Source organism: Seriola aureovittata, chromosome 15, assembly GCF_021018895.1.
Source record: "Seriola aureovittata isolate HTS-2021-v1 ecotype China chromosome 15, ASM2101889v1, whole genome shotgun sequence".
NCBI lineage: Eukaryota > Metazoa > Chordata > Actinopteri > Carangiformes > Carangidae > Seriola > Seriola aureovittata.
In genome coordinates this window covers 1238154-1252718 of record NC_079378.1, presented here as the reverse complement: position 1 = coordinate 1252718, position 14565 = coordinate 1238154, and the positions used below count along the sequence as shown (strand labels likewise).

At 40.5% G+C, this 14565-nt stretch overlaps 1 protein-coding gene and 1 long non-coding RNA gene across 2 annotated transcripts in view; one reads left to right on the top strand and one right to left on the bottom strand.

Moving 5' to 3' along the window:
• Positions 1 to 230: 230 nt before the first annotated feature.
• Positions 231 to 12465, bottom strand: LOC130182557 (uncharacterized). Its single transcript, XR_008829719.1, has 4 exons — positions 12337 to 12465; positions 7392 to 7475; positions 2516 to 2650; positions 231 to 1168 (listed from the first exon to the last, which is right to left on the bottom strand). It is a non-coding gene; the product is annotated as an uncharacterized LOC130182557 (long non-coding RNA).
• Positions 11639 to 14565, top strand: part of taf9 (TAF9 RNA polymerase II, TATA box binding protein (TBP)-associated factor) — a 4887-nt gene continuing 1960 nt past the window's right edge. The window contains exons 1-6 of the mRNA XM_056397502.1: positions 11639 to 11767; positions 12396 to 12477; positions 13039 to 13175; positions 13271 to 13405; positions 13483 to 13564; positions 13841 to 13954. Coding sequence (XP_056253477.1) covers positions 11732 to 11767; positions 12396 to 12477; positions 13039 to 13175; positions 13271 to 13405; positions 13483 to 13564; positions 13841 to 13954 — 586 coding nt within the window. The 5' untranslated portion in view covers positions 11639 to 11731. The remainder of the gene's footprint in view (positions 11768 to 12395; positions 12478 to 13038; positions 13176 to 13270; positions 13406 to 13482; positions 13565 to 13840; positions 13955 to 14565) is intronic.

Genomic DNA, 14565 nt, shown 5'->3' with positions numbered 1-14565 from the left:
AAATATACATAAACAATTCTATATAAAAATACATAAATAATAAATAAAAAATAAACATAAAGAAATGTGATTTCTAATTAAACAATAAAAATATTAAACTACGAATTGCAAAAGACAAATTTCTAATTAAAACAGACTCCATTAAAATATACAAATCTCAGCAAATTGTATTATAATGAAATTAAAATAAAAGATAAATAAATAGATACATTTATTAATATTTGGAGATGTTGGACTATATATTTCCTGCTTGGTGTCCCTGCAAAATAAAAATAAAAGTCCCGCAGCGGCGTATTCAGGTGAAATGAGGAGTTTTATGAACACAGTGATTACAGTCTATCAGTCAGACAGGTTATTGTCTCCAATTACATCTCATCATACAGTAAACTGCTGCAGCCCCATTAACCTATATCAGACAGACAACACACACACACACTCAGGTGTCTCCCTTATCAACTCAACCATTTCAATTAAGTCAAGTTTATAATATTGGCGTGATGACATAATTCACTGTTATTTATTATTATTTTACTGCCTATAATGTGAAAGTCAGCTGTAACAAAGCACCATGTCAACACTGTCGTACCTTATTACAACTGGCCACAGATTTCTGATTGTTTACATTTCATTATTTCTGCAGCCTAACAAAAATATCACTTCAAATAAATAAATACATAAATAAGAATTTAAACAACTACAAAATAATTAGCAAATGGAAAGTTTTACTAAAAAATACATAGTAGTTATACCAAAAGAAAACACCAATAACAATAAATTGTGAATTGTGAGGTGAAAAGAAAAGAAAATATAAAATATGAATAAATTAACAAATAAAACAAATAGTTTTGATGTGTGGTTACTGCTTTTAATGAATCCTTAAGACTAAATTCAAAAACTAATTTTTTGAAATATTTTAAAAATCTTTAACTTATGTTTGTGGAATTTCCCAAAGATTATAATTAAATTAATCACATAAATACTATGAAACACTTACTCAAACATACAGTGTTTCACGTCGAATTTACAGCAGAAATAAAAGTGTTTAAAACCTGAAAATTGGAGGAAGATTCACACATTTTTCTTCCAGAACTGCAGCTTTGATATTTCGGTTTGTGCGTCTGAGACTGTTCACACTGCAGTTCTGCTTCATTTGCTTAATTGTCAACAGCTGTGGGAAAAAGGAAGGAGAAGTTTCTGTCAGACGGGACAATGTGCTGCATTATACCAGCTCAGAAACATGCATGACCCGAAGCCATAAACACTGTGCACATGTAAAGTGGTGAATATACGACAGACTGGGGCTCAGAAACTCTGAGTTCTGTTTGTTTTTCTACTTTCTTACTCATGTTTAACATGAAACGAAACGGCAGCGATCAGGGAGCGACTCTGGGAACGGCTCAAGACTTTCAGGGTTTTAGAATCTCCTGCCGGTTGCCAAGGACTTCTGAGTGGTTGCCATGGTGTTTCCTGAGAGTGGCTCTCTGGTTGCTAGGGGGTTCTGGGTGGTTGCTGTGGTGTATTCACAGAACAAGGAAAACTAAAAAGTGCAATAAAATTTCAAATAAAAAATCAGATAAAAAAACAAACAGTAATAAGTAAGTGACAGTGACTCGACGTCGTTGTTGAATTTTTCAACACATTTACTGAATTCTCCACAAAATTGACACAGAATCTGGAACTGAATAAATCTGAACTCTGAAAGCTGAAATGCATTTTGGGAGTCGTAGTTCATTTTCTGCTTTGGTTTCACTGAAGGAGAAAATAGTTTCTTTTGTTTTATATATTGTTTTAATTATTTGTATCTCACATATTTTCTAATACATCTGTTCATCTGTTGCACTAAGGATCGAAACAGCAGAGTTTCATCCAACACTTGAAGTTTTCAAACTGTGAATCACATTATATTTTCTTCAGGGAGTGAACGAGATTTTTACTTCCATAACCAGGGACGTCTGAACTATGGGCTGGAACAGTGACATTCAATTTTGATATTAAAAATAAAACTTAACAAAAGGTTGAAACTGGAAAACCAGTGACACTGAAAAATAGTGACAGTAAAAAGAAAAATCTGAAAATGGACATTGAAAAACCTCATAATACAAAAATATCAGTTCCATCAAGAAATGAATCAATCAAGCTCCTAAACCTACAGATGATTTAAGAATAAACATTGATCCAGTAACAACTTTCAACCTTTGTGACGCAGTTTCATCAGTTTCCCTCCTTCTGAAAACTTTCAGCTGCTTTTACCTGCAGTTAAACCTGCTTTAACTGTGTGTGTGTGTGTGTGTGTGTGTGTGTGTGTGTGTGAGTGTGTGTGTGTGTGTGTGTGTGTGTGTGTGTGTGTGTGTGTGTGTGTGTGTGTGTGTGTGTGTGTGTGTGTGTGTGTGTGTGTGTGTGTGTGTGTGTGTTTGTGTGTGTGTGTGTTTGTGTGAGTGTGTGTGTGTGTGTGTGTGTGTGTGTGTGTGTGTGTGTGTGTGTGTGTGTGTGTGTGTGTGTGTCCTTCCCGCCTTACCTTTTGCCCTCATTAACCTTCGTCCTGTTGATAGTGTCAAGGGTTTCGACACGACATTGCAGAACCCTGATTCCTCTCCAAGTTCATGTTTGGCAACAGCAAATCTTCTTCTTCTTCCTCCCTTTCTGCGGTCACCTGTAGAATCACAACACATAGAGCTGCACACATGTACGGTCAATTATTTTTCTTTTCTACGAGGTAAATAAAACTCCAAACATGTTCATGATGTGGAATTTATCGCTGCCACTTTGGACGACTGTGAACGCAGCTCAGATTACTGATAGGTCAATAGGTCACGCTGATAGCAGACAGTACATCTGACACCTGAACAGCTCATTAAAGCTTGAATATGTCATTTTTTCCAGTAAACTGAAGGAGAATCTGTGGTTTACCTGGAAGTCCCTCCACCTGTCAGTCAGAGTTTACGAGACTCAGCTTTACTTCAGCTTTTGTGCAGATGACACTTGTAACAGAGATGTAGTGTGTGTGTGTGTGTGTGTGTGTGTGTGTGCGTGCGTGCGTGTGTGTGTGTGTGTGTGTGTTCTTGTTGATGTTGTTCTGTTGGTTGTTTTGTGTCGTTTTTATTATTTTTATTTGTTTCATTCATTAGTTTTTTTGTGTTTGAAAACAAGACGATTCCTCTGGAGTCCATCAGAGCTGAAATACAGTGATGTACTGTTGTCAGTCAGATGTATTTGTGATTATATTTAAACATAAATCTGAGCTACTAACTAATTATAACATCTTCCTATATGATATTAGAACAATTGGGAGGTTGATCTGATTGCAGTTACATCACTAACGTCCTGGTGGGGTGAAACCATCACTAACATGAGCTCATATTATTTTTAATAAAGTTTATTAATCTGTGTTTATCCGTGTCTCTGTCTTCGTTCAGTGTTTAAAGTAGAGTTAAACTCTCTAACATCCCCGTGTCTCTTCTGTGTGTTTCAGCTCTATGTGTCCTGCAGGTCGTTAATGGTTAACCAATGAAAAAGTTCTTCACCCTTGCTACAGTTTTATGTGACGCTGGCGTCCTCATTATGACCCCTGTGGAGTTATAGATTTATATCTGAGAGAAGCCGTCAGTGTGAAATGCAGAAATAAAGAGATTTGTTGCAACTGATGGATCATTTCTTTGTGTCTTATACTTTCTAAACTTTACATCACAATCTTAAAACTCACACCAGCACAAACAGAGACAGAAGCAGAGAGGAAACAACACGACAGCCTGCTGAAGGTTGACTCATAGTGAAGCACTGAGATCACACGTCCACACTTCTACATTTTCATTTTCAAACCAACGACAGGGACGTCACAGGAAAAGTAAAAACCATTTCCATAATTTCATATTTCAATAGGCTTTAAAAATAGGAATTGAAAAAGAATTTATGAATGAACAATTATTCCATCAATAAATACTTCAGATTTAAAAACGGATTCACAAAAACACTCATTATTCTTATTTTCCAGCCTTTTTTCCTATTAGCTAATCGATTAGCTTCGTCATTTAGCTTCGCCTGTTAGCCTCTGTGACACTCTGGACCTTCAGTGGTAAAACCAGGCTAAACAATTCCAATTGGCTGAGATGTAACAAGCTCTCTGATTGGTTGGAGAGCTAACATGGTTTTTTTTTTTTAACTTATTATTATTTACTGTGTCCTCTATAATTTGTAGCTCAGTTTTGATGTGTTTGATGTGTTTGATGTGTTTGATGTGTTTGATGTGTTTGATGTGTTTCAGGTGTTTCAGGTGTTTTATGTGTTTCAGGTGTTTCAGGTGTTTCAGGTGTTTTATGTGTTTCAGGTGTTTCATGTGTTTCAGGTGTTTTATGTGTTTCAGGTGTTCCAGGTGTTTTATGTGTTTCATGTGTTTCAGGTGTTTCAGGTGTTTCAGGTGTTTTATGTGTTTCATGTGTTTCAGGTGTTTTATGTGTTTCATGTGTTTCAGGTGTTTCAGGTGTTTTATGTGTTTCATGTGTTTCAGGTGTTTCAGGTGTTTCAGGTGTTTTATGTGTTTCATGTGTTTCATGTGTTTCAGGTGTTTCAGGTGTTTTATGTGTTTCATGTGTTTCAGGTGTTTCAGGTGTTTCAGGTGTTTTATGTGTTTCATGTGTTTCAGGTGTTTCAGGTGTTTCAGGTGTTTTATGTGTTTCAGGTGTTTCAGGTGTTTTATGTGTTTCGGGTGTTTCGGCTGTTTCGGGTGTTTCAGGTGTTTCATGTGTATTATGTGTTTCAGGTGTTTCAGGTGTTTCAGGTGTTTCATGTGTTTCAGGTGTTTCAGGTGTTTCAGGTGTTTCAGGTGTTTCATGTGTTTCAGGTGTTTCATGTGTTTCAGGTGTTTCAGGTGTTTCATGTGTTTCATGTATTTCAGGTGTTTCATGTGTTTCAGGTGTTTCAGGTGTTTCATGTGTTTCATGTGTTTCAGGTGTTTCAGGTGTTTCATGTGTTTCAGGTGTTTCAGGTGTTTCATGTGTTTCAGGTGTTTCATGTGTTTCATGTGTTTCATGTGTTTCAGGTGTTTCATGTGTTTCAGGTGTTTCAGGTGTTTCAGGTGTTTCATGTGTTTCAGGTGTTTCAGGTGTTTCAGGTGTTTCATGTGTTTCAGGTGTTTCAGGTGTTTCAGGTGTTTCAGGTGTTTCAGGTGTTTTATGTGTTTCAGGTGTTTCAGGTGTTTCAGGTGTTTCAGGTGTTTTATGTGTTTCAGGTGTTTCATGTGTTTCAGGTGTTTCAGGTGTTTTACGTGTTTCAGGTGTTTCAGGTGTTTCAGGTGTTTTATGTGTTTCAGGTGTTTCAGGTGTTTTATGTGTTTCAGGTGTTTCAGGTGTTTCAGGTGTTTCATGTGTTTCAGGTGTTTCAGGTGTTTCAGGTGTTTCAGGTGTTTCATGTGTTTCAGGTGTTTCAGGTGTTTCAGGTGTTTTATGTGTTTCAGGTGTTTCAGGTGTTTCAGGTGTTTTATGCGTTTCAGGTGTTTCAGGTGTTTTATGTGTCTCAGGTGTTTCAGGTGTTTCAGGTGTTTCATGTGTTTCATGTGTTTCAGGTGTTTCAGGTGTTTCAGGTGTTTCAGGTGTTTCATGTGTTTCAGGTGTTTCAGGTGTTTCAGGTGTTTCAGGTGTTTCATGTGTTTCAGGTGTTTCAGGTGTTTCAGGTGTTTTATGTGTTTCAGGTGTTTCAGGTGTTTCAGGTGTTTTATGCGTTTCAGGTGTTTCAGGTGTTTCAGGTGTTTTATGTGTTTCAGGTGTTTTATGCGTTTCAGGTGTTTCAGGTGTTTCAGGTGTTTTATGCGTTTCAGGTGTTTCAGGTGTTTCAGGTGTTTTATGTGTTTCAGGTGTTTCATGTGTTTCATGTGTTTTATGTGTTTTATGTGTTTCGGGTGTTTCGGGTGTTTCAGGTGTTTCAGGTGTTTCAGGTGTTTCAGGTGTTTCAGGTGTTTTATGTGTTTTATGTGTTTCGGGTGTTTCAGGTGTTTCAGGTGTTTCAGGTGTTTCAGGTGTTTCAGGTGTTTCAGGTGTTTTATGTGTTTTATGTGTTTCGGGTGTTTCGGGTGTTTCGGGTGTTTCAGGTGTTTCATGTGTTTCGGGTGTTTCAGGTGTTTCAGGTGTTTCAGGTGTTTCAGGTGTTTCAGGTGTTTCAGGTGTTTTATGTGTTTCAGGTGTTTCAGGTGTTTTATGTGTTTCGGGTGTTTCAGGTGTTTCATGTGTTTCATGTGTTTCAGGTGTTTTTAGACACCAGGAGGAAACGAAGCAAAAGCGATGTGTTTTGAAATGAAAACGTAGTCGTGTGGACGTAGCCTTACTTTGCTGAAACAAGATACATGATGTAATGTACTTCAGAGCCAAAGAGAAAACTTTATTTAAAATCTGTGATGACACAGAGCAACAAATCTCCAGCCGACAACGACCTGACTCAGCAGCGTGGTTCAGATCAGGGCAGCAATGTTTTATGGTCGACCATCACTCAGTTCACCACTTTGATCCAGACTCAAATATCTCTCATGGTTCCCAGTGAACCTTCATGGTCGCCTCAGGATGACCTGTAGTAACCTCAGTGATCACATGACTCTTCCTCTAATGCACGAACTGCCCTGAAATGTGGTTCGAACATCTCAGATCTCCTCAGGATGAACCAACACGGACCTGTGAGTTAGACTCAACCTGTTCAGGCCCGAACACCTGGAGCAGCAGGATGATCGATCAATCAAACCAATGACCGATCAATCAAACCAATGACCTATCAATCAAACCAATGACTGATCAATCAAACCAATGACTGATCAATCAAACCAATGACGGAAGGAGGTGAATCCTGAGTGGAGCCAAGTTCAGTGAACAGTCCTGAGTCTGATCCAACCACAACCTGTCAACATGTGAAGTTCAAGACCACACACACACACACACACACACACACACACACACACACACACACACACACACACACACACACGCACACACTCATACACATCAAAGCGGCCCCTCCCTACTGTGTTTCAGTCAGCGAGGCTCCAGAGGTTTGTAACTGTGTTTGACTAGAAACAGTCAGACTGCTGTAAGCTGTGTGTGTGTGTGTGTGTGTGTGTGTGTGTGTGTGTGTGTGTGTGTGTGTGTGTGTGTGTCACTGTGTGCCTTGTAATAATAATCTCATGATTTGACCTCTCACACATAAGCTCTGGTGACACTTTAACAACACTATTAACCTGCGTCTTACTTCACTCCATGTTAACACACGTGGGGGTCAAAGGTCACGACCCAGAGTCGACCAAGGACCGCTCACACCTCTTGCTAAAAAATGCTAACACTAAGGATGGGTGGGGGGTGGGGAAGCCAGCCCGGCTCTTCCTCCTGATACCCACTTCCCGCCATTGTTTACCCAGACTGCACCTGTGAAGTGTGGCCGGGCGCCTCCTCAGAGATGCAGCGTGAATTTTAACACCAGGACGATTTGAGGGAGAGACGGCGAAGGACCTGAAGACAGAGGAAGAAGAAAAACAAACTGATGAGACACAAGGACACGAGGACCATCACCACAGCTACAGTTCTACTTCTTACTGGCCAGATGTTACACGTGGTGAAACAGCATTTCCTGTTTCTTTGGCGAGAAAAGTCGCATCAGTTTAAACTTGTTAAGTAAAAAAAAAAAATGAAAGAACTTAAAATGAATTAATTTCTTAATTAATTTGTTTCTTTATTTGTTGTATTTCTGTGTTTGGAGCACGTTTCCCTTAAAGTTTATACTTTCACTGCTGTTTGTCCTTTGTCAATGAATATGTTTTATTTGGTTTCCATGACCCAAATACTGAAGGTGACAATATGTTTTATTTAATAAATCTTTTTATTTTTATGTAAAATTTCACTTCCACAAGAGAAAGTTTTTAAAATAATAAACCATCTTTCCTGCTTTGATCATAAAAAATTGAAAAATATATATATCCACTATTTCCAGAAGTACCAATAGAAAAGCAATTAAGGCACATAATGCTCGTTTTATTATATTTTTGTTCAACATGCACCTTAAATTTACACCATGGCAATTCATTTTTACCATATATGTTGTATATATATGTATATATGTTGTTATATATGTAAGTTAATCAAAACAACATACATATATGAATTCTATATGTTTTTATTATTAATATCTCATTAACTCGAAACATGTTTATCTTCATATTCTGGGAAAGTGACTCTCCTGTTTATAATATCAATATATACTATCAGGCTTTGGGATGGATTTATATTTATGAAACATATGTCTATAATATAAACATACATATTTGTATGAGCTAGTCGTACATGTCAATATATGAACATTTTTAAAATAATTTTCATATTTAATTTTTACCTTTATTTCATGTGTACACCTATTTCCTTTATGGAAAGTCAATATATGTAGATAAATTAAAAAATAGCATTTATTAAAATACCAAAAAGACGATCAACGTTAGATTTGTGTCACATCCATATTTTCTGGAGCTCCTTGTTTACGAGCCGGAGGAGGTCGATGGGCTGTAAAGGTTAATCATTTTAAAAACACACACCCACCCACACACAGCGGCGTACAGTCGCAGAGGTGTCGTGGTTCTCATGGCTTTATGGCGTGGATGTGTGTGTGTGAACGTCTCCATAAACGCCGCAGGTAAACACGAGGCCGACGCTGTCACCGTGTGTTTGGCGAGGAGCTCGACGGTGGGAAACGCAACATGTTTCTCCTCGTTGTCACCACACACACCTGCAGCTTCACTTCCTGCTCCGCTAATGTTACATCATCAGTACAGAGGTCAAAGGTCATGTGTTTTCATCTATGTGAGTGAATGTGAGGCTGACGTCAACCTGTGTTACGTGACTCACCTCAGCAGAGCTAGCTGTTAGCATGTTAGCTCTTTGATGTACGGTGGCCCTGAAGGCTCAATGCACTGCAACATTCTCACAACACAAGCAAATACAGAAACAGGCTGCAAGTAGAAAAGACAACAGAGGTGTTTCACGGGGACAAAAAACAGTGACAAACAGACTGAGGCGCACCTGAGCTGCGTCACGGCACCTGAGCTGCGTCACGGCACCTGAGCATCGTCACGGCGCACCTGAGCTGCATCACGGCACCTGAGCTGCGTCACGGCACCTGAGCATCGTCACGGCGCACCTGAGCTGCATCACGGCACCTGAGCTGCGTCACGGCACCTGAGCTGCGTCACGGCACCTGAGCTGCGTCACGGCACCTGAGCTGCGTCACGGCACCTGAGCTGCGTCACGGCACCTGAGCATCGTCACGGCGCACCTGAGCTGCATCACGGCACCTGAGCATCGTCACGGCACCTGAGCTGCGTCACGGCACCTGAGCTGCGTCACGGCACCTGAGCATCGTCACGGCGCACCTGAGCTGCATCACGGCACCTGAGCTGCGTCACGGCACCTGAGCTGCGTCACGGCACCTGAGCATCGTCACGGCGCACCTGAGCTGCATCACGGCACCTGAGCATCGTCACGGCACCTGAGCTGCGTCACGGCACCTGAGCTGCGTCACGGCACCTGAGCATCGTCACGGCGCACCTGAGCTGTGTCACGGTGCTGCAATGCGACTCAGCTCCTTCAAATGGTTCCTTCTTCTCCTGGACCACGAAGGCTCCAACAGGAGGATCCTCTGTGATCCTCCGTAGACCAGACCGCCTCATATCGGTTCGGTCTTCGCGGTCGACGAAGGATGCGGCCCCTGAACTGGGACACAGCTTTCCCAGACGGGCTCGTCACTTTTTGTGTCCCCTGGAGACACTTCTACTTCCAGCGCATTTCTGTACTGGCGTGTGTTGTGTGTATTGTCGCATGTGTTTTCTTAAGTTGATCTCTCAGGGCCACCATAGTGACCGTATTGAGAGTCAATCAGAGGCATCAGAACCACCTGCACTGGTCGCACTGGGCAGGTAGACACACCTGAGGAGAAATATGGTTTGTCCACACTGAAGGAAGTGCAAATGGGCCGAGACCCAACCAGGAAAAACAAACCTCGAACACAAGATAACTTAAGTAAAACTGTTCGTAACCGTGACAACAGGTGTATAGAGACGTCTGTGTTGAATCCATGTTATAATAGAACATTTTGATGCGGCTCTCTGGTGTCCAGTTAAAGGTGTTCATTTAGGTAAAGGTGCACAGCGGCTGCTGTTTGACCTGCTGTGAGTCAACAGCTTTATCAGCGGCTCCGCTCCGTCCCCTCATCGACTCTCAATCTTCAGTCCTTGGGAGCAGGAGTCCTCTGGGAACCTGCGGCGCTTTGTCTTCCGACGCTGGTGTTTGCAGAGGAGGCGATAAGACTCGATACAGAGCGTCTTTTATGACTTCTGAGAAGATGTGTTATCAGCTCTGCTCGCAGCACAAATGCAGTTTTTATTTATGTCACACTCATGTCTTTATCTGCATTACCTGACTGTAACTCTTGGGGGGGGGGGGGGGGGGGGGGGGGGGGGGGTCTGGTTTTGCCTCTCTGACCTGCAGACCTGAAACTTTTCTTCCATATCTCTTCTTGACTTCCACAGTTCCTCTTCACTGACGTTATTTAATGACATTCATGTTCAGTTTCTCCGTCAGAGCAGTCTGTCGTTACCGAGTGTGAACGCAAATCAGCTGATCATTCAGTTATTGACCTGCCTTACAAGTTATTATAAAACGTTTTTATACTTGATTTAACTTTCAAATAAAATCATCTTTATTGCAAAGGAAGGTCTTTGAATTATTCTTTAGGAATCAATATATATGAAAAAAGAAGAAGCCATTTTAGGTGCATTAAATAGTTTCACTTTTGTTACTTAAAATGCATTTTGCTGCTATTACTTCTGTACTTTTACTTTAGTCTTTTTTACAGTTGTGGTATTGTTATTGTGTATTTGTGATGTTTTCAGCACATTTTTTGGAGTTTTCACTTCAAAATTCTGTTTGAGAAAGAAAGAAAGAAAGAAAGAAAGAAAGAAAGAAAGAAAGAAAGAAAGAAAGATCCCTCACACCCAGAGTTCGGTATGTGTCACTGTACCGCCCCCTGCAGGCTTTCTGTTGTTAAAGCTTTTTCAGTGTTTGTTCTTTCTCTATCACTGTAATACTGAATAATATTAAATAATGTATAATAATATATAAAAATACTCCATTGAGTCAAGTTCAAATGATAAAAAAATGTAAGGTAATTCCTAGTGTTAAATTATTGGCGTGCTAAAGTGTTCGCAGCTTGTAGCTGCAATAATACTTATAGTACTACTAATAAAAACAAGACAACAACAACAACAATAATAATAATGATAATGATAATGTTTTTTTTATTAAGTACTTAACGAAATAAATCACTCCATTGAATACCTCATGCACATACATTCCCACATATGTAAACATATACGGCACTTATATATTATATATATTATATATATATAGCCCATATATATATCACAGTTATGAGCTTAGTGTCTATTTTTTAATGTTATCTTAAATTTATTCTTCTTTAAATTTAATTTCTTTGAAAAAATATTATTTCTGTAAAGAAACCAGTAAAAAAAGAAAAGCAGCCAGTAAACTAAAAAGATTAAAAAATAAGAATTTAAACTGGTTTTCTGATCTTGGCTCTGAAGATAATCTCGCGAGAATGTCATAATAATCTCGCCCTGACCAGCCGGCGTCGCTGCCGGTTTGTGTGTGAGAGCAGATATAACAGAAGAAGAAGAAGCGAAGGCGCTGCGGGGAAAATTAAAATGTCTGCTCCGAAAACCATCCCGAAAGACGCTCAGGTAACGTGGTGTAAACGGTCGGGTGGCGGTTGTGTGTCATTAAGATGCAACTTAAACGAAACGCGGTCGCGGTTTTGTCTAAATCCTGCAGTTAGCGTCGGTAACAGAAGCAGTTGTGCTCATTTCTCTGAGCCACCAAACGCCAGCTAGCCTAGCAGCTAACGTTAGCTCTACACCGCCGTTCACAGCAATAGCGACTGACTAGCGCGTTAGCATAGCCGTCAGTAGTTGTTGTATTTATGAACATTAACGATAAGCTTTGAACAAGAGTTTGACACCGCTGTATTAAACATCGCTAAACACTCAGTGAGCACTTTATTGGGAACACCTCAGTAACACTGGCTCTCAAACAGCCTCAGTTCTGCTCCATGTTGACATGATAGCATCACATTCATTCTACCAGTCTAATGTAATCAAAACAGTCAATAACAAAAACAACGCAATTGATAATATCCTGCAATTAGCTAAAATATTCAGATGTTCAGAGAAACCAACAACAAGCTACAAATAGTCAAACAAAAACAATTAACAATAGATATAATTGGCTAGAAATGAGTGAAGCTATTTACCTGTATTGGATTTGCTGATGTCATTATGTTGTCTGATGGATGGTGACTGTGTTTTGCAGGTGATGATCCAGATCCTGAAGGACATGGGGATCACAGAGTATGAGCCCAGAGTCATCAACCAGATGCTGGAGTTCACCTACAGTAAGATAACGCTGCTGCTGAGCAGTACAGAGGCCTGTGAGGGACATAAAACTGGATGGCTGCAGATTTTATTATTAGAATTTTATGTTGATAAATAGATTGTTGTTCATTTCCCATCATAATTATTTCTGGAGATTTAAAGATTTCACACGGATAAAATTAACTTGTATGTTGTTTTTCAGAATACTCTCACTAATCTGTTCATATTGATATGTTTAATCTTTGTGACTCTGTGTGACTCTGACGTCCTGAACGTCTGTCACTGTTGTCAATATGTATTTTCAGAACAATTATTACCAGACAGGATTTTTATCATCGTCATAAATTAATGGTTTTTGTCTGGAAATATTTTGATTTGAAAATGTGTTTTCAAAACTAAAGATGGAATAAAATCAGTAATTAAAATCAGTAATTTAAAAAATCAGATTAAAGAGCTGATTTAAATCAGTTTTAGACTTTATTGTTGTTGTTGTTTGTGTTTTTTGTAGACGAAAGATCCTTTAATAATATTTCTAAGTCGTGTCTGCGCTCAGATCGCTCAGCTGCTGTTTCCATGTGTAGGATACGTGACGACCATCATCGAAGACGCCAAAATTTACGCCACACACGCCAAGAAGTCCACCGTGGACGCAGACGACATCAAACTGGCGATCCAGTGCCGCATGGACCAGTCATTCACCTCGCCGCCACCGCGAGACGTAAGTTGCCTGCGATCGGTCTCCTCCCACTCTGATCAGCTGCAGCTGCTGAACTCATGTTGTGTATTTTGTTGTTTCCTCGCCGCTGTGTTCAGTTCTTGCTGGAAGTTGCGAGGCAGAAGAACCAGACTCCTCTTCCTCTGATCAAACCCTACACCGGACCTCGACTTCCTCCAGACCGCTACTGTCTGACCGCCCCCAACTACAGACTCAAGTCCATACAGAAGAAGGTACAAACTCTCCATCTGTAACCCTGGTTTCCTTTGAGCCTCCAGTGCGACACTGACATGTGGCTCTTCTCTTCCAGGTGTCGTCGTCGGCTGGCAGGATATCTGTGCCTCGCCTCAGTGTCGGCGCCGTCTCCAGCCGACCGTCCACGCCGACGCTCGGTGAGTCTCATCGTGCTCCAGCTCAAGTTTATAATAATGTTCAGTTTCAGATTGAATGTTTTCTCTAGTTTGAATTAATCTGTTAACAGAAGAGTCACAAGGAAAATGATCTGTCTCTTATCTACCTGCCAAACATAATAAATGTTTGTCTTGGAGCTGGAGTCAGACTCGCTCTCAGTATTTCCTGTTGTAGTTACACTCACCAGATGTTCAGTCCCAGTTGGACCAGTCCATGTGTACTGGACCAGTCTGTTGTGACCAGTGTCTCCTCCACAGGAACTCCGTCTGTCCAGTCCGTCACCACCAAAGTCGGAGCTCCGGTGTCTCTGACGGGTCAGAGGTTCACCGTGCAGATCCCTCCACCCTCCCAGACGGCCACCCCCAAGACCAGTAAGAGCCTGCCTCCTCCCAGTCACTTTAACCTGATACCAGTTTAGTGTCAGGACGTTCTTCCAAATTCATTTCTTTTTCGAAAATCCAAAAAATGAATCCAAGCTTCGCAGAGCGAGTCGAGAACAGCTGAGCTTGTCCATCATTTTAGACGTATGACATCACTGATGACACGTGAAGCCTCGCTCTCGTCTGGACCATGTGACCCGTTTGGCTGTTTATAAGACCCCAGAGAGGAGTGATGAGTTTTCTAGTTTTGGGTTTCAAACACTGACGGACATCGACTGGTTTTATTTACAGACTCCAGTTTGATCTTATTGTAACATTAGTAACGATGCTTTAAGCACAGATGTTGATTGTTTTTATTGTAATTACAATAAAGTTCTGACCCTGAATCATAGTTTATACTGACCCTCTGTGAAGTACAAGTGTTTTTGTATTTCACATTCTGACCAGTAGGTGTCGCTCTGTTCACATGAAGCTTCATCTCAGCGTCACTAATGGACACAACTGAAGTCAGACTGAAACTCATCCTTTGATGTTTTGCAGCAGGTTTGACAAGAAACCCGTAAATAAAAATGTTGTGACCTTAAATTAAACCGTCCCCGCTC